Here is a 24,241-nt window from a genome sequence, read left to right on the forward strand (position 1 = left end):
CGGGCGGGGCAGTGCTGGACGTGAACGAAAGGGAAAACGTGACGGTCGATCACATCAGCCACAAACAAAAATGCACCCAAGCCCGTTGCCAGCCCATCTCACAAAGCACCTGCCCCTTTTGCATTATCCTTTTCGAAACAATAACTTCCTTTTGGCTCAGCAAAACGATGGCTTTTCGACCGGCACGGCGCTCTGGCTGGGTGCACAGTGTCTCTCTGCTTTTCTGGCAGAGAATTTCACTAGCAGGAACCGCCTCAAGGTTATCGAACTGGGAAGCGGTATCGGCCTGACTGCGTAGGCTTCTTCAATATCTACAGCTTGCTTGCAGGTTTTCATTCTCGACTACACCACGCAGGCTGGCGATGAGCTCTCTGGGGTGGGATGTCCTGGCAACCGACCTCCCACACATTATTTCTTCCGTACTAGCTCAGAATATCTCTCGCAACCTCACCCGTCTATCTGGTTCAATTCAAATTCAAGAGCTCGACTGGACAGCAGAGCTACCATGGGACGACGGGTCACCCGGTGTCACAATCTCAACCTCAAGTCATCCATCATCTGCCTCGCTGCCAGAAGCCGGCGCCTTGTCCCCTCCATTCGACCTTATTGTGACCGCGGACACCATCTACACCCCTGAATTAATACAGCCTCTGCTTCGTACCTTGCACGCGTTGAGCAAGATCTCTGTGGTCCCAGGTTCTCGTCCCCCTTTGGTGTTTGTCTGTCTAGAGCGTCGTGATCCCGAACTAGTCGATCGCTTCCTCGCATGCGCAAGAGATCCGTGGCATTTTCATACGGAGCAGGTACAGCGAAAGAAGATAACGAAGGCGATGGAGAAAAGCGGACTGAAGTGGCAGAGAGAGGATTGGGACGATGTAGAAATCTGGAAGTTGAGATGGGAAGCAGAAACTCAAGCGCATGGCCAGACAGCCACGTAACCGCTGGCAATAAACTCTCTCGTATCGCATCGAAACAACACGCCTCGGAGACAAAATAGCCCCCGCGTGTACGCTATTCGCAATGCAGTATGATTGTCCTTCTGTACTTCTCCAGCTATACCTACGAGGGTCGGGCGATTTTTTCCAACCGTCCATTAAACCCATGCGCGATCTGTGGTCCAAGAGAGTGAATTCAGTGAGAGCCACGGCGCAGTTGAAACGCACCAAATCTCTCCATGTCTCCGCCTCGTCGTTTTCTGTCTGTAACTGATAGAGTTGTATGAACCCCGCATACCTGCTTGCCCCTCGATTACTTCCGTTTACGCAACAAAGTAAAGTAGACGCACGTTAGGTGTCCATCATCATTTACGTCGAGCATCTGGAGTTCCTCTTTTTGATCTTCTGAGAATGGTGCGCCATTCGTCTCGCTTGCCCATTTGTCCAACCCTTCGTTGGTGAGATATGCGTCTTCAGGCGGCACAAGGAGCTCTGTTATAGATCCGGTGGGAAGGTCCTTTGGCTGCGGCGTGCAATATTTTGCGAATATATGTTTTAGGCATTTTTCACACTGCAGGAAATCCAGAGTGTCAATCGATATTGCCATTAGATTCTTCTATGGCCCATGCCTGATCAGTCAAGTCACCTTCTTCGTCTAGAAGACTGACGCTATCCTTTGGCTTCTCTTCTGTATATCAGCACACCTCTGCACTTAGCAAGCAATCACCGTACCAGTAGTCATTTTGATCCCAGGCGACGAGAGCGATGGAGAAAGTTGAAGTCGATCTTTGCATTCAGGGGCGTGTCCGACTTGCATGTGACGCGAGATGTTGTTGTTGAATCTGCATTTGTATACCGCAATAAGTACGCTAAGCTACTAAGACGCGGTGCGAGGTTGATTTCGGATGTAAGGAGTGGCTATAAGACTACCCTAGGTCGGGGTGCGGATTAAAAACCCCAGTGGGGAAAAGCTACCCCTTACATCGTGCTACGGAAATTGGAACAATGAGGGCAAGAGGGGACGGAGTTACAACATAATTTAAGGTGGGTTCGGTTTCCGGGGGGTCTGGTTGAACAAATGCATGTCAGTTATGCAGCAGTGAGATGAGAGGTAGAAGGGAGAGCTCAGCCGGGGTCAGAGGGGCTTTTTCGGAAGGCGGAGCAACGGTGGAGAAAGTCGGCAACAGCAGAGAGGCCCTTGTCAGTGCCGAAAAGGAAATCGAGGGAGAGGTCGGACGATACGGCCTGCAGGGCGCCGCGGGCATGCTTGTATAGGGGGCAAGAAATGAGTATGTGTTCACGAGTTTGCGGGTCAGCTCTGCCGCAGGAGCATTCGGTATTTTCAGAGGAAACATTGAACCGTGAGTAGTACTCGCCAGTGAACGCATGTCCTGTGGCAGCTTGCATCGTCCTTGAGTAGAGCGCGCGGGAGCCGTTGAATTCTCGCTGGAATTTTCTGAGGCGTGTAGATGGTGGGCGTGTGGTGGCAAGCGCTGCTTGATTTCGCTTGCGGTTTGCTTTCCAGTCATTGGTCCAACGGGCTATTGCCTGGATTTTTGAGTTTGCCTTTGCCCAACTAAGCGAGGAGGAGATGACAGATGGGAGGGTTGTGGCTGATTTGGCGAGTGAGTCTGCGCGCTCGTTGCCTTTGATGCCAGTGTGACCAGGTGACCAGTTGATTGAAATGGTTAGTTGTGGGTGAGTGGTGAGGAGCGTGTTGACGTGTTTACGGAAGATTATCGAGGCTGACTGGGCTGGGTGCGGGTTTGGGTCGTTAATCAAGTCTATGGCTGATGTATTGTCAGCAAACAAGCGGATAGCCGAGACAGTAGGGAACTTCTCGGTTATGTTGTGAAGGTGCCGCGCTGCATTCGCTAGCGCATACATCTCGCCATCGAAGTTGTCTGTTTTCGTTCCAAGACCTAGGCGGCGGCTGAGGATTTCGAGTCCTTGGTGATACATAACAAATGCGGCGCCTGTGCGCGTGATGTTCTCGATTGCGAGGCGCGAGCCATCTGTGAAGATAAGGATGGAAGTGGGGTCAGTTCTTGATGTTGCCTCCAGTGCTTGGAGGTTCCGTATGTACTGTCTGCGAGCTGGTTTGTCGTGGGGAGCGTAGCTGCTGATGCGCAGACGATTTCCCCATTTATTGTCTGGTTCCCATGGTGCTTGTGCATACGGGTCTGTACGTTCGTCGAAGCTGTCGGCAACATCGGTGCGTGCAGCAAGGAGGTGGAGGTTGGACAAGTTCTTAATGACGTTGGGGGGTGCAACTGGGAGGTCTGCGGGCAGTGGATCCCATGAGTCAGGGAGGCGGAGCAGTGGCTGGGAGTGGCGAGGGAGGGTTCTGAGTCGGATGGCTGCAGAGTCGAGTGTGCGCTCTAGTAGGGCTGGGATGGGGAGGATTGCACCCAGGTGGTGCATTGCGTCTACGGGCGTTGACTTGAATGTTCCTAATATGAGTCGAAGGCCCACATTTTGGACGCAGGACATCTGATTAGTTAGCTGCTTCTGTCGCTTACCAGTATACCACAAGGCTGTCCCATAGGTTAGCACTGGTAGGACTACAGTTTTGTAGACCAGACGTCGGTTAGCGTGGTTCATTCCGCGAACTGAGTTTCCTAGAATGCGGAGTGCTTGAAGCTTTGATAATGCGCGATTGCACATAATTTTGACATGTTCCTTAAATGTGAGTTTGCGGTCAAAGAAGAAACCTAGCCAGCGCATGGTGGACTTGGGGAAAACTGTGATGCCAGGGCCTGCCTGTGATGGTATGCGAACCGGTGGTAGATCAGGCTTCCTTGCACGGGTGAAGTGCATGAGGTCGAACTTGTCATCATCGGTAGCAAGGCCAATTGCACCAAGGCGTGGCTTGATCAGGGCAAAAGCATCCTGAAGGGTGGTGACATTCTGATCCAATGATCTAGAAAAAGCAGCTATCAGACCATCATCCACATAAAAATAGAGATGTTGCCCAGAGTGCCCGTCCAACGTTTGAAGGATGGGTCCTGTATAAAGGGCTGCCAGGATTGGTGACAGAGGTGAGCCTTGGGGAACTCCTACAGAGGAGGGGGTAGGGGCGCAGGTAGTTCCGTTTACGCGGACCTGAACAGTTCTATCTGAGAGAAACGACTTGACCCAGGTTTGCACCTGCTCTGAGAAGCCTGCGAGGCGTAGCACTTCCACTAGCCGGCCATGGTCAACATGATCAAAGAATCCCTTGATGTCAAAGGCCAAGGCTGAGGCAACAAGTCCACGCTGCCAGGCTGTCTGAATGTCATGAACCAGGGTTAGGCCAGCATCTAAAGTCGATGACTTGTCTCGACCACCAAACTGGTTGGTTGGCAGGAGGTTGTACTTCCCTACATCAAAAAGAATGCGGGTGGTTAGCATTTTTTCCAATAGCTTGGATAGACACTCCAGAAGGGCAATAGGACGATACGCGCGGGGGTTGGACATGTCCAGCTTTCTTGGCTTCGGGACAATTGCGATGATGGCTGTACGCCATGCTCTTGGCTGATGTCCAAGGGAGAGGGCGGAGGTGTATATGTTGATGAGATGGTTGCTGATCATGGGCATGGCCCATTTGATGAGGCGGTAGTTGATGTTTGATGGTCCAGGTGCTGAGGTGTTTGAGGTGTTCCGAAGGGCATTCTGGAGCTCTTCAGACGTGAAAGGGTGGAACGCCCTGGCTGGCAGGGGGTCGGGGTCACTGTTTTGAGAGACATCAACAGCGGGGGGATCTGATGGATAGAAAACAGAACAGAACGCCTGGCCTTGTTCCGCAGAGGTAGCTGCAGTCTGATTGTTGTACTTGATTGGGGGAATGCGGGAGGCACGCTTTCCAGCTGACCAGTTGGCGATGTTCCAGACATTATCTGGAGTGGCCTGTTCAATGATGTTGTTAGCCCAACTCGCCTTTGCTTTCCTGATCTTGCTATGAAAGCGGTTAACAAGTGTGGATCTCTCTTCTGGTGGAGCCGCCCGCATGTCATCTGCCGCATCAGAGCATTCTTGATTCCACCAACGAGCTGCCCGTGGGGAGAATGGCTGGCGGACTGGCATTGTCATGGTGGTAGCCCTGGTGAAGGCATTCATGAGTGTCACTGCTGCTTCATCTAAATCAGCCGTGGATGTAAAAGGGATAGGAGGGGGGAGATCTGCAACCAGTGGCTCGAAGGCCTTTACCCATTTATCTTGATTGTCAACATTGGTCCGGTATGATGGTTCGAAATACTCGGTGGGCTCAGCCTGAGCAGATAAATCCACAGACCATGTAATCGCTGCATGATCAGAGCCATAGCTTAGGCTTTCGTCTACTGCAAAAAGCTGAAAGCGGAGTCGTAGAGTGGCTGCAGAGTTGAAAAAAGTTAGGTCAATGGTGGAGTCATGTTGGTTACCAGTGCCCATGCGGGTGCGAACTCCCTTTTCATTCTGAAGGTCTAGGAAATTGTCAAGTGCCCAGTCCAGAAGGTCTTCGGCAGCCTGGTTGTTAGGGCTATCGTGAAGGGACCAGTGGTCATGGTAGAGGTTGAAGTCACCGCAGACTGCGGTTGGGATAAGAGGGTGGAGCTCTGTGAGGGTGAGTGCGCGAACAGCATCTGCTTTTGCCCCAGGGCCGCTGTTATATACGTTGATGAGCATAAAGGACTCTGACCCATACTTGACCTCCAGTGGTACTATGTTTGGATGCTTGATCATGTCAGCTCGGATCATCGCAGAGAGATGAGGAGTGTCCTTTCGGATGTACGTTACCGCCTTTGGATGGCCAACTCCAGCGGGATAGAAGAGCTCCCAGGCAGGGCAGCTTGTTGTCCCAAGAATCTGGGCCCCATCTGGGGAACAGTCTGACTTGTCAAGACCAATTTGGCCGTACCATGGTTCCTGAAACATGAGAATGTCAAAGTTAGTCAATTTGTTAAGCAATATGTGAGCGCGAATGGAAGAGCGAGCGATGTTAAGCTGGAGGACATGTAGCGGGCGTAGATTCATAGGTCCATGTTCATGGGGGTTGGTTGGGCAGGTCGGTTAGAAGCAGTCGGTGGCGGAACATCTGGAGATGGCTGAAGTTTTGGGGCCGTGGAGAATTTGCGCTTCTCAGGACAGCTCTGATCTGTAGCCCAGTGTTCACCGTCGCAATTAGCACAGCGAAGAGAGCAGCGACAGCTTGTACTGCCACCACCTAAAATAGAGCTGCAGTTCAAATGGTGGTCAGTGGTTTTGTGACGTTGGGCACATTTGGCGCAAACAAAAGGCTTGGTGCATGTTCTTGTTGGATGGCCAAGACCTTGACAACGGTCGCATTGAAGGAACTTTGGTTTTTCCTTCCATAGTCGAGTCGGGCAGAGGACGCCGCCCATATAGATGGGAGTCTTCATGATCGCACGAGCACGAGTACCGTCAGGGTCTTCGAAGGCGAAGACAATAGGCGATTGGGTGGGCAGACCTTCGATCGGGTTTGTAACGAAGCGGGGCTCTTGCGTGAACTGAGTATTCTTGAGAATGGGGTTGCGGCGAAGCATAACCCCCAGCGCGACTGGTTCCCAGGGTTGTCCTTCTGGGTCGTGGGCTGGCACGCGAGAGCAGACAAGCTTGGACCACTTTGTATCGTGGGATATGCAGACATCTTTGACGCCGTGGTCAACAATGGGTCGAATGATGCCAAGGTGGCTGTGGACAACGCTAGGGCGCGTGTTGGCGGGGAATACGAGGTTGATGTTGCCAGTACGATTCCATTCTGCACCCAGGATGGTGAGATTTGCCTCGCGCGCAGTAATCGAGTTTCCGAACGCGTAGTTGAGCGCGGTGGACATCAGGAGAGGGGTTTTCCGGGCAGTGTCTGGCGGGAGTCGACCTTGGAATCGGACGATGAATTTTACGTTGGTGTGGGGTCGGGTAGAGGGTTTAGTTGCACTGGGGGCGGGGGGGGTCTTCTGTGCACCATTAGCCGTGGCCGTGGCGTATGATGCTGTGCTGTGGAGGGATTGGGAGGGGGCTACTGCGTTTGGGCTGGTGGATATTTGGGGAGGGTGGCGAGGCTGGGGGTTGTTTTGTCCTCGGACTTGTCGTTCTATGTTAGCGATACGGAGGGATAGTGACGATTCCAACCCCTTAATCAGATCCTTGATTTCCCCTGTGGTGGTTTCGGCGGAACTGGAGTGTGTGTCTGCACGTCGCGCGCGCGCGCCTTTGTCGAGAGGGGGGAGCGGGCCTATATACTCCAGTGTCTCTTCGGGCACTAAGAACGAGAGCGCCTCAGCGCAGGTGCGGAGGCCGTCATATACATTGAAGATGTGTTGCATGGTGTCGAGATCGCTGTCCGGGTCAGTTATTCTTTGGGAGGTGGCACGCGCACCTTCCGCGATGAGCCCAAGCATTTGGGTGCAGTCGCGAGCCCATTCGTCAGCAGGGTACCCCGGGATGGAGCCCCCACTCTTGATGCGGATGCCTACGATGTGTCCTAGTGGGGTGAAGTCAGCTGGCTGTGAAAAGAAGGTGTCGTGGGCAGAGTCGGCACGGCTCGTAGGCCTGGACAGAGGGGGGGACTGGTTCCCATCTGTTCTTCGGCGTTTGTCCGATATCTCCTTGCGGGGTGTGAGTAGGTGGTCGTCGAGGGGTTGCATGCTGTGGGAACGCGGGGTTGGGCTTGTGAAAGGTGTAGCCGGACGTGAGGGCGCTGAAGCCAGCACCGTGTCAGGCATATTAGCCAGTGCGCTAAACGCAGACAGGTTGGCGGGGTCGCGAGAGATCAAGCGTTATCCCGTTAGAAGAATCCGGAAATAGATGGATGGCATGTGACGCGAGAAATCCGATCCCACGTGGATATCTGAAGCCGCAGCGGACTGTGGTCACCACCAACCTTTGACCGTGACCAGTAGCATGGATAGACTAGCCGCTGCAAGGGTTAGTCTATCTGGTATCTGTTTTGCCTTTACCACTAAACTGCTTCGGATTCTAGGCTCAGCGGAGGCAGCACGACGGCGCCAGCGAACCTCCTCATGAACTCAGCGGATATCAGAACGGGCAATACACGAATGGTACGACTAACGACGACACGACGGGGTTTCTGAACGAGGTCAGGATGCGAGGCGTCGATTTATGCTGCGGTGCTTAATTCCGCAATAGATTGTGGACATCCAAGACAGTATTGACCGCTTGCAAACCAATGTCAATCGAATCGCGGGACTGCACACTCGGTCGATGGACGCTGTGGGAGATGTCTCTCCTAAGGACGCGGCGGAATTGGAGGACCTCACTACGGAAACCCGGGCACTTGCCAATACCATTAAAGACCGCATAAAGGGACTGGAGAGCAAGCCATTGACTGGGCGAGACGCTCAGATTCGGCGTAATAGGGTGGGTCCACGTTCGTCTCACCTGTAGCCATTCTCACTTGTATCCTGTAGACCGGCTTGATACGGAAGAACTTCCTGGAGGCATTGCAACGGTATCAGCAGGTTGAACAACAATCCCGAGCGAAGGCTCGTGAGCGGGTCGAACGGCAATTCAAAATAGGCATGTCTAATGTCCATGCTGGAAATATTCTCGTTGACCGTGACTGTAACCATCCCAGTCAAGCCAAATGCCACGCAAGAAGAGGTTGCCGCCGTGGTGAACAATTCATCCGGGCAAGGCGACCAAATTTTTGCCAACGCGGTAGGCATTCGGTGTATACGCATTGCTGATTGACTAAAGGCGGTGATAGCTCACATCGTCTACTCGCTATGGGGATTCCCGAGTAGCGTATCGTGAGGTGCAGGAACGACATCAAGAAATTCTCCACATGGAACAGACATTGGCTGAACTTGCGCAGCTGTTTAATGACGTGGGTGAATCTCGGTCTGGTGTATGTGCCTCTAATGACGTTCAATTCAGATGGCTGTTCTGGTCGAGCAACAAGATGCCACTATCGTTGACATTGAGACAACTGCGGGCAAAGTCGAAGCAGATGCCAAGGCTGGGTAAACTCCTATGCCTGCTCGCAGCTGGCTGTTTTCTGACCTGAATTGCCTACAGGGATGAACAGGTTGCAATTGCTGTCAAGGTAAGTTTACGTACCCGCTCAGGATCTTTGCGCAGCTCACGATTCGGAACCAGCATGCGCGAAGTGCAAGACGGAAACGATGGATATGTTTCTTCATTTTCCTCTTCGTTATTGTGGTGCTGGGCCTGGCACTTGGGCTCAAATTCGGGCTCGACAATAACAACAATAATAACAGAAACCCGCAATGAGAGATTCGAATTCTATGTACATAGCATATTTCTTCGCAGTAGTGTAATGCATAATGACGTGATATCCCTCTCGTAAGCGCGTAAGCGCACTTCGTCACGCGCGCCGCCTTACGGCGTTTTTGCACCAAACATAAACCGCTCCGACGAGCAAAACTCGAATCCCATTTATTCTGCGCGCTCCGGACTCTACCCACGCCGTGGTTCTCCTTTCCCATTCCCATCCACTCACCATGTCCTCTGAACCAAAGCCCACGCACTCGCGACGTCGAGCATCCATCGAGGTGGTCGACGCCAATGTGGCACTCGACCTCGCCACCGCGCAGACATACTCTGAAAACGTATTTCTTTTTGTACCAAATATCATCGGTCAGTTACACAATTGATGAGCCTGAACGTTCACGAACGCTCCTTTTGTAGGATACACGCGCGTTCTGCTTGCGGCGCTATCTATGCATTATATGAGCTATCATCCAAAGTATTGCACACTAGCCTACGTCGTGTCGTGTCTCCTGGATGCGGTGGATGGACAGGCGGCGAGAGCACTGGGCCAGACATCGAAGTTCGGGGCAGTGTTGGATATGGTGACTGATCGGTGCGGCCGTTTAGCTTCCTAGCCGCAAAGCCTTCGACGTTCACCCTTGGAACAGATGTACCACGTCGTGTCTGCTCTGCTATCTCACCTCGGCGTATCCAAAATGGACGGTTCTATTCCAGTTTTTGATTGCACTGGACTTTAGCAGCCACTACATGCACATGTACAGGTACTTGTTCCCGGCCTGATTGCGTTCGTGTGACCGAGGATCTGATGATTGGCCAGTTCCTTGATAACAGGTTCTCGAAGCCACAAGACTGTGCAGAGCGACGTAAGTCGTATCTTGCGGTGGTATTACAATGATTCTGTGAGTCTTATCTTTCGGTGAAAATATTGACCGTAGTGACATTTGCCCCTCCAGACGACATTGTTCCTCGTATGCGCCGGTAACGAGCTGTTCTTCGTCGCGCTATATCTCATGAAATGGATCAAAACCCCGCTCGACCTCGATTTCCTTCCACCAATATTAGCAAGTCTGACCTGGCCGCAAGCATTAGCCGCCATCAGCTTCCCCGTATTCTTCATCAAGAATTTCCTCTTGAACACAGTTCAGCTGTGGAAGGCTTCCAAGATTCTCGTTGGTGTGGACTTGGCGGAGAGGGCGAAGGCGCGCGAAGAAGCTCTGGCTCGCAAACGATGACCGCGACCACGGAGACGCCATCTACGTATACTTCTACATTACGCTACACGACAAGCTGTCTGTTAGATAGGCTGTATATTTGCTTCACGCTCTACCAAAGAGTGATAATTGAATCTCGGAAATTCGAAGTACATAATGGGCGCCTTGAAGTCGTTGCCACGCGTTATTCGCACGTGCTCAGGTGCATTATTTCATAGACCCGCAACTTCGCAATTCGCAACTTTTCAAGGTTGTATGCGCTCCTCTCAGGCCCTCTTTCGAAGGTCGCGCTCGCTGTTCCAATCGACAGCACTCAACTCGGCGCGTCGCTCGACGACCAGGCTTGCTCGGCCATCGAGAAAGGACGTGACTGTTCCTTCGTCTACTGGAACACCCGGCATACGGCTTTCGTCTTCAGCAACACCCCCACCGAGCAATGAGCCTGTAGAACCCATTCCAGACTCAACGCCGACGCCGACGCCGACGCCATCTCCAGATGCCCCCGAAAATGAGGGGGCCCCGAGCGAGGATTCCGAGAAACCTAGGGTGCGCCGTACGAGACTGACACTTACGGTCTCAAAAGATGCCGAAACTCTCCAGCTACCAGAGGACTTGGATATTCTTTGGGCACCAGAATCCGAGCCTCCAGAAAGGGCTACCTCGGATTTATCAGCCTTACCACCCGACGACATCCTCGACGACGCCTTGCACAACCTACACATCGCTTTACATCCGCAGACGCAACACAAGGCGACGTATGCGACTGGCTCCGCGGCCATTGAACCTACATTAGCTTTATGCTGCCCAATTGAAGGTGGAGAGTACATCATAGATGCGACGGTGCGCGAGTTAGGACGTCGGACAGGTGCGGAGGTCATCGAGTTAGATGCGGTTCAACTCGCAGCCGGAGAATGGGGACATTTTGGTAAAGGTACGTCGGGCTGTCTTGGTTGTGCGCTCTAATCAACCAATTCCAATTAGCTGGTTCTGCCATTCAGTTACCACAAAATCCGCTGCATTTCGCTTCATCTTCTTCAAGCAGTACACCGACTTCGCGTTCGAATCACAACGACGAGGACGATGATCAGGACATGCCCGCTCAGATGTTCCCTCCGCAACAAATGACTCTTACATTGATGACTTCCGCTTCACCTGGTGGTCGGACGGTCATTTCCCCTCCCTCTCGACGCACATCTACACCCAGCAAAGCCAAAGTATTCTTTGATGCTCTGGTCAACACACCCCCAAAACAAAATACTGACGACCCACAACCCAGCTCTTCGACTTCTTCGCATCGACCACGGCTGATATATGTCCGTGATTTTCAGACGTTGGCAGCTACCTCGTCAACATGGTATCCCCCTCTCCTTTCTGCCGTTCGACAACGGCGCCGCGGCCCTATATCGCGCCCCTCGTCGCCAGTATCCAACCCTATGGTCATTGTCTTTGGGATTTCACCCTCCTTAACCCCTCCATCTTCACTTTCACCACAAGGCGCTGCTGGCTTTGTTAATCTACTTATGAATCGCTCACCCCAGTCCGATCCTTCGGTACCCCGGCCCCGGCCCACCAAAGTCGACTGGACAGAAGACCCTGCTGCCGAAAAAGCTCGGGAACGGAGGCTTCGTGACCGTATGCGCAGATGGGAACAAGGCGAAGCTAGCCTACAATTCGAGATCCCGAAACTTGCCTCTGGCTCCAACGAGTCTGAAGGCAGTTCAAAACCTGATGTAGTGGTCATTGGTGGCCCTCGGAATCTACCATTCCTCCCACCGTTCCTACGAGGCGCGTCCACGGAGAATGCGGACGAGAGCGATGAGAGCGACGCCTTCTTCCGCACATCTATTGTATTTCCTAGTAAGCGGTCACCCTCGGACGAACGCAACTCTCGAATGGCTCGTAGACGTGAGATCAACGAGCTGACGATGAGGATGGCTGTTGGGGGAGTGGGCGGCATTCTGGACAAGGAAGTGACCTTTGCTGGTGAAGAAGAGGACACTTCGGCTGGTACCAGCGCTCCAGATGAGCAACAACAGCCGCAAATTTGGGCAGACTGGGGCCAGAGGATAGAACCATGGTCGAACGTTAGGAGCATTGCTGACCGTGCAGTCGGCAGTGCGATGGGTCCTAGTCATATTGGTGATAAACCAACGTTGGAGCCAACGCCTATCTCTTGGGATGTTGTTCGTGGAGCTTGGTTAAGCCATCATTCAGGTCGGAAACTACGCAAGACATGGTCGAAGGAACTGACGTCTGGTACAAGGACACATCGGGAGGATGAAGATAAGGATGAGGACAATACCGAGCCGGAGCCTGTGGTAGATGAGGTTGTCGAGCGCGTGAAGGCTGATCCCGAGCTAGAATCTCATGAACAACGGTTGCTGTCGTCTATCGTTGATTCGAGTAAGTATTCGCTTTGGTCACTTCACATGGTGTTTCCTAATCTTTCATGTAGCTACAATGCCGACATCATTCAGTCAAGTCCACCTACCTCCACACACGATCGACTCCGTAAGAACTATCGTTTCCCTCCCACTACTCTACCCCGCTGCATTCCAGCAAGGTATCCTCAAAGACCACGCTATGACTGGGTGCCTTCTGTTCGGCCCTCCTGGCACAGGTAAAACACTCGTCGTTCGTGCTCTCGCAAAGGAAGCTGGCTGTCGCATGATGGTCATATCGCCCTCTGATGTGATGGACATGTACGTCGGCGAAGGCGAAAAGCTTGTCAAAGGCGTTTTCTCGCTTGCGAGGAAGTTGTCTCCCTGCGTGGTCTTCCTTGATGAAATCGACGCATTGTTCGGCGCTCGCATGTCAGCCCGCGAAAGTGGCGGTGCCTTTGCCCATCGGGGCGTGATCACAGAATTCATGCAAGAAATGGACGGCCTCAAGACATCGAAGGAAAACAGTGTTATTGTCATCGGTGCAACTAATAGACCCTTTGACCTTGACGATGCCATCCTTAGGCGACTGCCTCGTCGACTTCTCGTCGATCTTCCTGGCGAGAAGGAACGCGAAGGTAGGATTGTCTAGTTTATTCTTTGTTATTGAGGTTCATGGTCGTTCTGTAGAAATCCTCAAAATTCTTCTACGAGACGAAAGCTTGGCAGAGGATGTCAGTCCCAACGACCTCGCGAAAAAGACCGAGAGCTTTTCTGGTTCTGATCTCAAACGTATGTATATAACATCGTCTCCTTTGGGTCAAGACTCACATCGTGTTGTAGATCTTTGCGTTTCTGCCGCGTTGGACGCAGTCAAGGAGGGTGTCGATGTCCCTTGGGCCCCGTCGAAGGTAACCCCTCCTGAAACCAAGGCTCCGGAGGCTACCCCTCCTGAAACAATTGTTGAGGGGCTTGCAAGTACTGCATCTGACGTGAAAGTGCCATCCGAAGCTCCTTCAACACCACCACGCGTGCTACATCTTCGCAATTTCGAGAAGGCATTGAAGGAGATTACCCCGTCGTCCTCAGAATCCCTCGGCACACTCACTGATCTCCGCAAATGGAACGATGAGTTCGGGGAGGGGCGCAAAGACCGAAAACGCGTACACGTATGGGGGAAAGGGCGGTTCGGCTTCATCAACCAAGATACCAACGTCGGCGACGGCAGGGTTTCTGGTCCTGCGGCAGCATCACGAGTACAGACATTAGAAACACGGAGCAATGAACATCAATAGATGCAATGTGTATAAAGTATATACTATATCGAACTTATCATAGGTAATACATATATACAGCAAGGTTGAACGACGAACTACATATTCTGTTTCAGTAACGATACTAACGCCTAGACCGTCGTCTGGCTTGGGAGCGTTTGGGGGCTTCCTCCTTCACCTCAGGCTCCCCCTCCTCGTCCATACTCACATCTTCCTCTACTTGCTTCTTTTTGCCCTTGTTTCGAGATCGCTGACTTCGAGTGGGTTGAGACTGAGTCGCTTGAGTCGCCTGGCTCTGTGTAGGTTGTGATTCTGCATCGAATTCTTCTTCCTCTTCGTCGTCGCTGTCGGCCTCCTTTTGGCGTGTGCGACGCCGAGCGTCGTCTATGCTCTTCGCAGCCCCTTCACCGACTGGCAGTAGCTCCGCAGCCTGCTGAGGCCACTCCCTCCCGCAAGAAGCACAAACGTTGTGGCGTTTACGGTAGGTCGTGAAGCAGTGGAAGTGCATGCGGGTCTTGCAATTGGCAGTATGGCACGCGGCACCACGCGTGATGATCTTTATGATTAGAGTTTTTAGAAACTTGCAAGCCCAAAGATTCTTCTACGCACCTCCATGCAAATTGTGCATTCATTTACTTCGTCAGGATAAGTGGTCTTGAGATAAGGCAGCAGCTCCAACAAAGAGCGCGTCGAAAGACTATAGCGACCTTGTCTGAGGGCCGATGAGTAGATGAGTGACGAAGTATTAGATTTACACGTACTTGCTCTTATACAACCACCCGTTGGCGACGAAGCTACCCAAGACGACTTCGGCCTGGGACTTGCTCATACTAGTTTGGAGAACATGTACTTCACGTAATGCGGCTAACGAAGACACACAATACGATTCGTTTGGCGCCAACATGATTTGTTCAACCTAAACATTGAGATCAATAACGAAGACCACGAGAACACGCGAAATCATGACTACAAGAGCTCTGAAGAACGCAATTTCCGCGGGGCTGTAGTGTGAAGCCATCTGTGCGATTTCGTCACCCTTTCTATTGACCTTGGAAGGAATCCGTCAATACAAAATGACCAAGACCTCCCAAACAGGGGCGTACCAGAGCATACATCTCTCGACCAGTATGTTCATCGTGCAGATGCCTGAACTCCAGATCCAGATTGTCTATCGATGTATTAACCCTTGCCACGAATTCGTCCCATGCAGCGCGCTGGTTAGAATGTGCAATGGCCAAAGAGTCGTCGGCAGCTGCGACGCGTCTGGATTAGGGCAGATCTGGCCAGCATCGCGGTGAGATATACCTTTCACTGCGTCGACGCACTTGGCCCATATCGCTTGTGCAAGTTTGACTGAGAGAACGCCGCGAGACAAGACTGCCTGGAGGAACAGTCGCTGGACGTCGCCGGAGCTGACCATCGCGTTGAAAAGAGACGCGACAAAAGAAACGCGTCGCCTAATTCGGTAATGCCCGATATTGACATCTGTTTGTCACTCCGGAATAAGGATCAGAGGATGTGCCGCATACGACACACGACCCTTGCAGTACTTTGTAGTTTAGCGAACAATCACTCACAATCGTGTAATTATGGTACCTCTACGTATATATGAAAATTTCACAACTTGGGCACCCGGAGCGTCTTACTAACCATCGCTGCTGCCCAAAGCCCAAAGACGATACTGACCAGATGAAGTTCGCCACGTCCACCCGCGTCGCCCCACAAAGTAATTGTACCCCATGGAATGCCTTGCTTCCCCTCAATCCAGTCGTTCTTTACCCAGTACGATAGAACCGCGACAAGCCCAAGAGACGTGGGAATAGGCAACCCCTCGAAATAACTTGCTTTGCCCGCTTCGTTCTTGGGGACAAGTGCGACGGTCGCGTTGAAGCGAGCAAGACGTGCGAGGCCACAGCAGATAAAGCCGGTCAGGCAAACTGTGTCGAGGTACGTCCTCAAACCAACCACAAAAGCGAGTAACGCCGGAGCGACACCAAAGGATATCTAAGGAGTTGAGACGTTGGCAACTAAAAGCTTGAATGAATGAAAGAGAACACACCAGATCAGCCAAGCTGTCGAGTTCTTGACCCAGCAAACTAGTAGACTTTCTCCATCTAGCCACTTTGCCATCCAAAAAGTCGAACATAAGTCCAGCAAGAGGCAAGCTCAAAGCTGTCCAGAGGTAGTCTGGGTCGTTGCTGAGGAGGTAGTGTGCCGAGGAGAATATTGACAACGACCCGCAGACACCATTCATGATAGTGACCAAATCCGCTAGCCGGAAGTTCCTACAAGCCACTGCCACGATGAGCATTGCGTTCAGCTGCGCACGACACTATTTCTACGAACCTAACCAAAGAAAAGTGACCATCTGTGTCCGCGTACTGCTGGAGAGTATGATCTTTGGCCTTTGGTGGCATTTGTGAATTGTCGTTACTCTTTTGCGTCGATTTTCGTTGATTGAGTGTCATGAACGTCGTGGAGGAGAGAGCCAGAAGAGGGGACCAGGGAGCGACTCCGATGATATGGTGGCACGTGGGCACATATATTACTCCAAGCATTACATAATTGTTATTATCTCAGTCCACCACCATCGCTTCGGTCTTGGTCCCGCTTGAGGCCTTCTCAAGTTCGATGCTCACTGCTGCGTACTGGTTTGGATGCGTGACACTCTCGCCACCTCCTATGCCTTCCCCCTTCTTGATGCCCTGCGCAGCATGCGTGATCTCAAACACTCGTGTGCACGCAACATGTGGATGTCCGGCCTTGACTGTAGCCATCACTTCGGAGAGGTCCGTCCCAGCGAGCTGGTACCGAGCAGCCAGCGCGGTCGACAAGTTCTCGTGAGCAAAGTGCTTGTAAGGACACACCCAGTTCGAATCTTTATTCGAGGGAATCAATATTTGCGAACAGCTATAATGGATCCGTGAGCAAGGCAATAAAACCTCGCGTTTCTTATGGAGTAATCGCACCTGAGCGCCGAGTAATTGGCCTTTCTCCCTTCCAACCCGTACGAATGACGAATGTTGTACTTGTACTTCTTGTTGAATTCGTCATCGGTTATTTTACTGAAGGATCTTCGCCAAAAGGCGATAGCTTCATCTATGGGTAAACCCAGAACCTACCCAACGGTATCATCAAACCCGCGTTCCTGAGGCCTTGACCAATACACACCTTCAGGAACAAGCCATACTGCAGACGACCAAAGTGGGGAAGGTGACGATCCTTCGTGAGTTTGAAGTGTAAGTGTTGCATGCACAGAGGGAAGTGCTTTGAAAGACTATCAATCATGTCTGCTGTGATATGGTCTTTATCGGTTTGATCATCGTTCCATCCTGACGCGACGCCGGCGAGGAACCCTTTAGAGAGATTCGTTAATATGGGGTCTAGACGAGTATCTTCGTCGAGACGCGGTAGGGATTTAGCCGTTAGCTGAATGTACCCGTGTCAATTTAAGCAGTCTCACGGTGCTGAAGGACTTACAAGCAGTGCTTGCTCAAGATGAGACTCAAATTCTTGAAAGATGATACTTGACTGCTCGCGGGAGGGAACATAGGCCCACCCTCCTTTCAGGAAAACCTTCCTGTGAGACACTAAGTCGGGCACTCGCGTCCATCTGACCTACATAGTCGTCAATACCTGCTCGAGTTAGCTCGTGCAACAACCGCACCTTGAGGTAGGTTTCCTGCTTGAATAGTGCCTCCCTTGTCGCCTTTGGCCCTGAGTAAACTGAGAATAGCTGGGATCTAATAGCCTTCTTCTCTTCGTCGTCCACCTATGGTCACGTCAGAGAGCTCAATGACCACGGATTGCCAAGAGTGCTATTTACCTTGACCCAATTGAAATTGCGAGACTCCGAGAAGGCCTCCCGCTCTCCCATGTCCGAATCATCATATCTCACTTTGAACAGCGTCAACTCAGCCTTAAGGAACCGCTGCCTGAGTTCGTCCCTGTCGTTGCGAATAGCTCATGAGACCAGTGCCTCGTATCAGCGTGAATGCACTCACGATCGGGAGAATGCAAGCCTCAAGACAAAGTGACCAAGTATATCTTTCCTCCGTTCCGCGTCGCGGTCGATATATTTCGCGGTCGATGAATGAAGTGGTAGGTACTTGTTGCAGTGCTCCCCTGTCACACTCTTCGTCTCCTCCCAACTTCTGCCACGAACAGCAGACGACTCAATTTCTGCTAGCACACGAAGTCTGTCTAGAGCTGCCGTTTCGAATTCTTCCAAAGTCACGTCGAACGCCGGAGGTCTGTCATAGCTAGCGCGGCGAATCAGGACGTGTGGTCATGGCGAAGCAAGTGAGATTCTGACAAGTTGAGTCTGTGCGGGTATTCGAGTCCGAATGTATGCTCATCGAAAGAAGATTTCTCTTCGACATTAGTGGGTTTGCGGACTGTCCTCGCTTTCAGCATCGTGATACTTGAGAGAAGTGGATGAAACGCGTAAAGTCACGCGTGACATAGCGTGTTATAGTCACACTAGGGGGAGATAGTGAAAGTCGTGACTAAAACCACATAGTTGTATATTACCCAACACGAGTATTCTACTGCAACCGACTAGCGAAAGATATATAAATACAACAAATAGCACCATAGATGAGCATAGCGACTACATGCTACAGGACAGCAATAACGAAAGTAAGGTGAAACTAAGAGCGAATAGTATGGATACACCATTCAAGGGGGTATAGGAATTAGGACTCGGCTTGAGCAGTCTGGGTAGAATATTCTTGGGCTCTCTCTTGGGCCCTCTCTTCTCGCGATGGCCTGCGCCCCGTTCCGCGGCGAGTAAGCGGTTTCTTCGGCGCGGAGTCAATGCGAGATTCTTCGGCAACGTCGAAAACGACGCCTGGACGTCCCCTGTAGTCTGATTGAGCCCACATCTGCGTGGCAACGTATACATCCCTTTGCGGTGGAGGGGGAGGGGCTTGACTATGCATAGATACGGTGGGAGAAGCGACGGCGGTGTTAGTCTAGTAAGAATTAGCAAAGGTGAAATAAAACCAAGTCAAGTAGACTACGACTTACGGCAGTACCGTCAACAGCTTCCAGTGAAGCTGCCGACACTGTCCGGTAGCGTTTCGACGTCAAATATGAAAATGGATTGAATAATTTAGGAGGCGGTGCATGTCCATGTGGTTTGCTTGAATGCCCTGGTTGCGGGGTTATTCTGACCTTAGGGACATTAGGCGGAGGGACGGTGTGGTTGGGACGGTCATATGCAGAAGGCTTGGGTGGAGGAGGCTGGATAGGCTGAGTTGGGGGCACCCTGGATCGTTCGCGATCAGTGGGTGGTAATGCTTCTGGGGGGACAGTTGCGTTCGCAGGTTCGTTGGCTTGCTGCTGGGAAGCTTTCGGACCTCGCCTAAACATTCCAAGTAGACTAGTCTTCCTTGTTCGCTCCTGCTGGGACGCTTGTGAATTGGACCGAGATACTGGAACAGATTGAGCGAGAGAGGAAGGCGTTTGAAGCACAGATTCTTCTGAGGGCTTCCGAGCTAAAGGCCTGGCAGTGCCGTTGGTGGCCACATTGCCATTTGCATGCGAGCCATGGTTCACCCCAGATGGAATTGCTGTCTGTTGGGCCGTCGCATGCTGAGTACTCTGCGATGCAGACACCTGGGATGTTGAGGTTGGTTGTGTAGTTGGATGTAGATAAGAATTGTAAGCACGGGTCATTGGTGGCATGGTTGCATGGTCATCAGGATGTACAGATACGGGCATAGAGGAGGAATGGTGATGCTGAGGACGAACCAACGTGGGTGGAACGTTGTTATAGACCACCGAGGAACGGGAACGATGATGTGCTGCACCGTTGTTGCTCGTGTAGGCAGTTGGATAGCCGGGTTGCTCCACAGCACGGTGGGATCGGGATGGCTGGTTTGCAACAGATCCAGAAGGTGCAGTGCTCGGGTTGGTTGCATATTGCTGCAAAGCGGGATTGATGATCTCCCCTGCGTGAGACGCTGCGACGATGTTCACCTTCTGCGTACTATTAGAACCTTCTGCGTAACGCGGCTGTTGCGATCCAACCGTATTCTCAACGTACGCATCCCGAGGCTTCGTATTAGCGTAACGAGCGGCCGAAGATACTTGTGGATACGCTGTTGTCGAAGATGCGGGAGGAACAGGTTTCTGGGAGGGTGCTACTCGAGGGTCATGATTCCCCTGGGGATTTGAGGGGTCCCGCTGAGGAGGTGAAGCACGAGATTTCGTTACCGTGTTCTGAGAGCCATCAGTAGCCATCGCACTCGAGTTTGACCATTGCGATTGGAATTTCGATGGATAGGCAGGGGGATTCCTATGCGATTGTGAAGTGGGATGTGCAGAGTCACCCGGAGTAGGTTGCTGGGGAGCACTCCCTCCAACGATTGGTACAGGGAACGCGGGAGCGGAGTTGGCAGAGGGGAGCCGTTGTGCACTAGTGCGCCGTCGCAGATGATCACTTTGCGCTGAAACTGTATGTGAAGTATGATCCTCCCGGCCCGACCTGAATTCCTGGGGATAAGGTGCTCGTGGGGGAGGCATGCCTGCTGCTCGAGTGGCTTCTTGCCTCGTTTCCGGAGCCAATGTGGGTTGAACATACCCGTGAGGCGCATTGATAATCTTATCCGTCGAGGCGGGCACAGGAGAAGATAACAGCTCAGCCAAACGTTGGTTTTGTATTCGAGCAACTGGCGTAGTTTGACCTTGACGAGGATCCGCTGGTTGTGCTGAACGACTGTCCCGTGGCGGTGCCTTCTCACACTCAAAGTTAGTATCGCCATCGTAGTCAAAACGAGAAACATGCCTCTGTTGTGGGATGAGGGAAGTCATCACGAGAAGTACTACGATCCGCTGGCCTTGATGCACCATAAGGCGTAGTCGGGTCCGACAGCAAGTTACGATGTTCAGTGGCAGCGGGAGGAGCCGTTGGTGGGGCCACGTGTGGAGCAACCACCGGAGGTGCTGGATTTCGGGGGGTCGTGGTAGTGGTGTATCGGTTCTGCGTAGACGGGGGCGGACGATGCTCATGACGATGGCGGCTGCGAGACGTTGAGTCATACCCAGAGTCGGCGGGCGGAAGAGTGAGCGACGGTGCAGTAGGCAGGTGTTGTGTGGCCGCTACCGGATGCATGCTTGTTCTGTGGCGAGCTGTAGTAGACGCAGCTTGTTGCGAATGCGAGAGTGGAGGGGGCCTGGCTTCGGCTGGTGGTGGCTGAGTATACGTCCTGTTGTCGTACACAGGTGCTTGACGCTCCCCGAATTCGCTGATCTGGGCGTCCTTACCTGCACTGTGTTGCGTAGACATAGGATACGTCGGAGTGTCCTTGTGCCTTTGCGAGGAAGTCGGCTCATGAGGTTGGGCGAAGGTAACTGTGCGAGTTCCGCTGGGGCGACTGCTGGGATATGCGTTCGGCGCCGTATGTGACGATGATTGGGGTGGGGCTGCATGAGTATTTCGTGAATCCTTCGATGTGGACGTGTGTGGCACAGCAGCGCCAATATGAACACTTTCCGTTGAGCTACCTTTCTTATCGACTGATGAGGATTGGACGATGGTCTCAGGCGAGGAATCGGGCTTCATTTGAACTCGTAGCAGAATTGGCAGAGGTTGTTGAGGAGAATCTCCGCTATTCCCTATCTCTGCCGGGGAAGGCTTTGCCGCAGAGGTGGGGGATTCCTTCTGTACAGAGAAGTAAGTATAGCGATACCCAAGGGAAGATGTCGACTTACAGGCTGGACGGGGAGATCCTTTGGAGATCTGGTAGTGGTAGGTGGGGGGACATCCTTGGGCTTATTCCTGGTTGAATCTGTCGAGATGGTACGAGGTCGCATGGCGGCACTCGAAGGATGAAGAAACTGCCCGTACTGGCCGTTATTGGGGGACTCATTAGCAATGTTTGGGACGACCGCTGGAGATGGGGCCAGACGGGTTGCTGAAGGCGGCTTCTGTCCTTCACTAGCTCCGTTCAGAGGCTGAAGGCCTCCTTGTGGTGTGGAGTGTTGAGTAATGGGCGTCGGTGGATGCCATATCTGATAAGAAGGGCTGTGACTTCCTTTGGCCGCCTCTGGTTTCGATGATTCTGTATGGGAAACAGGCAATGGCCCAGAAGAAGCGGGGTTGTTGGCGGGAGACGGTGGATGAGAGCGAGATGGATCGCTAGTGTGAGAAGGAACACGACCAACTGGTATTGTCCCCGCAGCATATTCGCTTATCTTGACCATGGACGGCGTCCGAGAAGGCGCTTTGGTAGTTGTTTGAGGCGGATAATTGGACCTGCTAGAAGAGTGCTCTGGCTTGAGTACATCCCCGTGGGTGCCTGGACTCCCATCAGCTTTGCTAACGGTCTGAGGAGAATATCGCGCCTGGCATTGGAGAGTGTGAGTATCCAGTATCAAGTACTATCAAGATATGACTACTGACGGTCTGCGATGCGTTGCTCCCCTTCCGTGTTCTGTCGCCAGGTATCTCGGGCGGTCTATGAGAGGAAGACTCCGTGGGGCGTGGCTTGTTACACAAGTCAGAATGAGTTGGTGTGCAGATGGAAGCATATGGTACCTCTCTGTAACGATCATCAGGACGGTGGCTCCTTTCCCTCTGTTCGTCGCTGTGCCATCCAGTGTTACTCCTGTGCTCGCCATGCCCGGGTCGTGTGTCATGGTTTGCGGCTGTGTCATGAGGACGGCTTGATTTCTAGCATCAGATAGTAATACCTCAGAACAACCGCAGGTGAAGACAAGGACACACGCACCCTAGTGCGTTCTCGCTCGTTCTCGCTGCCAGAGGGAGGAACATTATCAGCACCTGCATCCAACCTACCACCCCGAGACCTGGGGTCAGCTGGTAGATGGACCTTCATTGAATTTGAAAGCGCGTGCTTTGAGGCGGAAGTGCTGCCCACTGCCGCCGGGATAAGAGACGGAGGTTCACGCACTTTACGGCTCTGCACATGTCAGTCAGCGACGTAGGGTTGCCATGAATGTAGGCTCACGGAGGGAAGGACATCCTCGAATCCCCTCCCACGATATCGGTATGAGACTTGGGGTTTGCGTCTTGAACTATCAGAGCTATCGCCTTCTTCCAAGAATTCCCTGGTTGGGTGACGACTCTTAGATCGGCTTCTGCTCTGAGGAGGTTCCGCCGTCCGAGACGCTTCCTTCATTTTGTCCCTCTCCGCCTGCTCGCGCGTCCTGGCGTACCGCTCTTCCTCCGCCCTCATACGTTCCCTCTCCGCCCGTTCATATTCGTACCTCTCCCTTGTCCGATCGCCTTCCCTACCCCTTCCGCTCTCCCCAGCACGGTCTCGCGTTCTGTCCCTGTCCCTGTCCTTCGTCCCACTGCTAGGATACTCCCTTCTCCGTTCCCTCTCTCTGTGCCGCTCTGCATCTCGACTCCTTGTGTAATCCTTCTCCGCGCCGTTCACGTCCCTCGCCCTATACTCCTCATCCCTCTTGTTCTCCTTCTCGCGTTTCCTCTCCTTCTCTCTCTCCCTCGCACGGTCCCTCTCCCGCTCACCATGTTCTCGATCTCGTCTGCCTTCTTCGCGATGTGGCAGCATCCTCTCTCTGTCTTGCGAGGGCCGCGATGGAACGTGATTGGTTGGTTGTGTCGTGGTGGAAGGGGGGATCCAAATCTCAGGCGCGGGAGCTGTAGCAGGAGGACCTGGTTCTTGACCGCCGCGTTGCCGAGAAGGACGGGCGGTTTTAGGTTCGTCGATGCCAGATACATGTTCGGATGAGGACAACGGAGTTGGCGGCTTAGTAGATCTTCGGCCTCTTGCGTCACGGTCATCAGGTGAGCTGTTCACAGGCTGCGTCGCACGAACTGGCACGTCCTGCGGCTGAGTTGGCTGGCTCCTCACATGAGTCTGGCCATGTATTGCGCTGGCCGGGACTCCTGGCGCGATCCCGTTCTGTGCGGTCGGACGGCTTGGCGCATAAGGTCTGTCTTCGCTATTCCGTTGCTTCTCTGGCGGAGCGCTTGCGATTGGAGGTGTAACTTGGACGGAGTCAACCGATGCCCATGGTTTGTGCCTTGACTTGGATGATGGTTTTGATGGGCCAGGACGGCTTTCTGAATGTCGTTGAAAGAAACTCTTCATTCAGAAGGTTTCCGCAAGGTTTCTGCCAGAAACACTCGGGCGCTTTCACCTTTTATTTCCGAAGCACAATGAACCGAAACCGCCAGGTCAAAAATGTGCTGCAGTGCAGACATGAGGCAG

General features: G+C 52.7%; 10 protein-coding genes across 10 annotated transcripts; 4 read left to right on the forward strand and 6 right to left on the reverse strand.

Moving 5' to 3' along the window:
* Nucleotides 1–70: 70 nt before the first annotated feature.
* Nucleotides 71–938, forward strand: PC9H_000768 (uncharacterized protein; the record flags this gene model as incomplete). The annotated part of the gene is made up of 2 exons (XM_036770422.1): nt 71–294; nt 356–938. The coding sequence occupies 2 exons, from the start codon at nt 71–73 to the stop codon at nt 936–938; spliced, it is 807 nt and encodes a 268-aa protein (XP_036636267.1).
* A 121-nt stretch (nt 939–1,059) lies between these two features.
* Nucleotides 1,060–1,752, reverse strand: PC9H_000769 (uncharacterized protein; the record flags this gene model as incomplete). The annotated part of the gene is made up of 5 exons (XM_036770423.1): nt 1,060–1,110; nt 1,164–1,233; nt 1,286–1,551; nt 1,604–1,623; nt 1,668–1,752. 5 exons carry the CDS (start codon nt 1,750–1,752, stop codon nt 1,060–1,062), a joined length of 492 nt encoding a protein of 163 aa, XP_036636268.1.
* Nucleotides 1,753–5,923: 4,171 nt separating this feature from the next.
* On the reverse strand, nt 5,924–7,636 carry PC9H_000770 (uncharacterized protein; the record flags this gene model as incomplete). Its single annotated transcript, XM_036770424.1, has 1 exon — nt 5,924–7,636. The coding sequence occupies one exon, from the start codon at nt 7,634–7,636 to the stop codon at nt 5,924–5,926; it is 1,713 nt and encodes a 570-aa protein (XP_036636269.1).
* A 178-nt stretch (nt 7,637–7,814) lies between these two features.
* Nucleotides 7,815–9,167, forward strand: SSO2_2 (Plasma membrane t-SNARE, secretory vesicle fusion; the record flags this gene model as incomplete). Its single annotated transcript, XM_036770425.1, has 9 exons — nt 7,815–7,838; nt 7,894–8,010; nt 8,061–8,291; nt 8,342–8,461; nt 8,514–8,591; nt 8,641–8,760; nt 8,811–8,896; nt 8,952–8,979; nt 9,033–9,167. The coding sequence occupies 9 exons, from the start codon at nt 7,815–7,817 to the stop codon at nt 9,165–9,167; spliced, it is 939 nt and encodes a 312-aa protein (XP_036636270.1).
* A 230-nt stretch (nt 9,168–9,397) lies between these two features.
* Nucleotides 9,398–10,399, forward strand: PIS1 (CDP-diacylglycerol-inositol 3-phosphatidyltransferase; the record flags this gene model as incomplete). The annotated part of the gene is made up of 5 exons (XM_036770426.1): nt 9,398–9,533; nt 9,585–9,759; nt 9,815–9,928; nt 9,985–10,066; nt 10,121–10,399. The coding sequence occupies 5 exons, from the start codon at nt 9,398–9,400 to the stop codon at nt 10,397–10,399; spliced, it is 786 nt and encodes a 261-aa protein (XP_036636271.1).
* A 234-nt stretch (nt 10,400–10,633) lies between these two features.
* On the forward strand, nt 10,634–14,054 carry PC9H_000773 (uncharacterized protein; the record flags this gene model as incomplete). Its single annotated transcript, XM_036770427.1, has 5 exons — nt 10,634–11,309; nt 11,360–12,781; nt 12,834–13,397; nt 13,450–13,551; nt 13,603–14,054. The coding sequence occupies 5 exons, from the start codon at nt 10,634–10,636 to the stop codon at nt 14,052–14,054; spliced, it is 3,216 nt and encodes a 1,071-aa protein (XP_036636272.1).
* A 103-nt stretch (nt 14,055–14,157) lies between these two features.
* On the reverse strand, nt 14,158–15,453 carry PC9H_000774 (uncharacterized protein; the record flags this gene model as incomplete). Its single annotated transcript, XM_036770428.1, has 6 exons — nt 14,158–14,589; nt 14,643–14,745; nt 14,795–14,949; nt 15,004–15,081; nt 15,137–15,285; nt 15,339–15,453. 6 exons carry the CDS (start codon nt 15,451–15,453, stop codon nt 14,158–14,160), a joined length of 1,032 nt encoding a protein of 343 aa, XP_036636273.1.
* A 197-nt stretch (nt 15,454–15,650) lies between these two features.
* On the reverse strand, nt 15,651–16,501 carry CHO1 (CDP-diacylglycerol-serine O-phosphatidyltransferase; the record flags this gene model as incomplete). Its single annotated transcript, XM_036770429.1, has 3 exons — nt 15,651–16,037; nt 16,093–16,318; nt 16,380–16,501. 3 exons carry the CDS (start codon nt 16,499–16,501, stop codon nt 15,651–15,653), a joined length of 735 nt encoding a protein of 244 aa, XP_036636274.1.
* Nucleotides 16,502–16,609: 108 nt separating this feature from the next.
* Nucleotides 16,610–18,449, reverse strand: PC9H_000776 (uncharacterized protein; the record flags this gene model as incomplete). Its single annotated transcript, XM_036770430.1, has 8 exons — nt 16,610–16,943; nt 17,003–17,151; nt 17,205–17,462; nt 17,514–17,651; nt 17,701–17,805; nt 17,860–17,980; nt 18,038–18,295; nt 18,349–18,449. The coding sequence occupies 8 exons, from the start codon at nt 18,447–18,449 to the stop codon at nt 16,610–16,612; spliced, it is 1,464 nt and encodes a 487-aa protein (XP_036636275.1).
* A 281-nt stretch (nt 18,450–18,730) lies between these two features.
* Nucleotides 18,731–24,121, reverse strand: PC9H_000777 (uncharacterized protein; the record flags this gene model as incomplete). The annotated part of the gene is made up of 8 exons (XM_036770431.1): nt 18,731–19,009; nt 19,065–20,774; nt 20,827–21,702; nt 21,753–22,385; nt 22,444–22,527; nt 22,579–22,713; nt 22,772–22,963; nt 23,012–24,121. The coding sequence occupies 8 exons, from the start codon at nt 24,119–24,121 to the stop codon at nt 18,731–18,733; spliced, it is 5,019 nt and encodes a 1,672-aa protein (XP_036636276.1).
* Between the last annotated feature and the right edge of the window lie 120 nt (nt 24,122–24,241).

The sequence above is a fragment of the Pleurotus ostreatus genome (genome assembly GCF_014466165.1).
Source record: "Pleurotus ostreatus strain PC9 chromosome Unknown scaffold_1, whole genome shotgun sequence".
NCBI classification, from domain to species: domain Eukaryota; kingdom Fungi; phylum Basidiomycota; class Agaricomycetes; order Agaricales; family Pleurotaceae; genus Pleurotus; species Pleurotus ostreatus.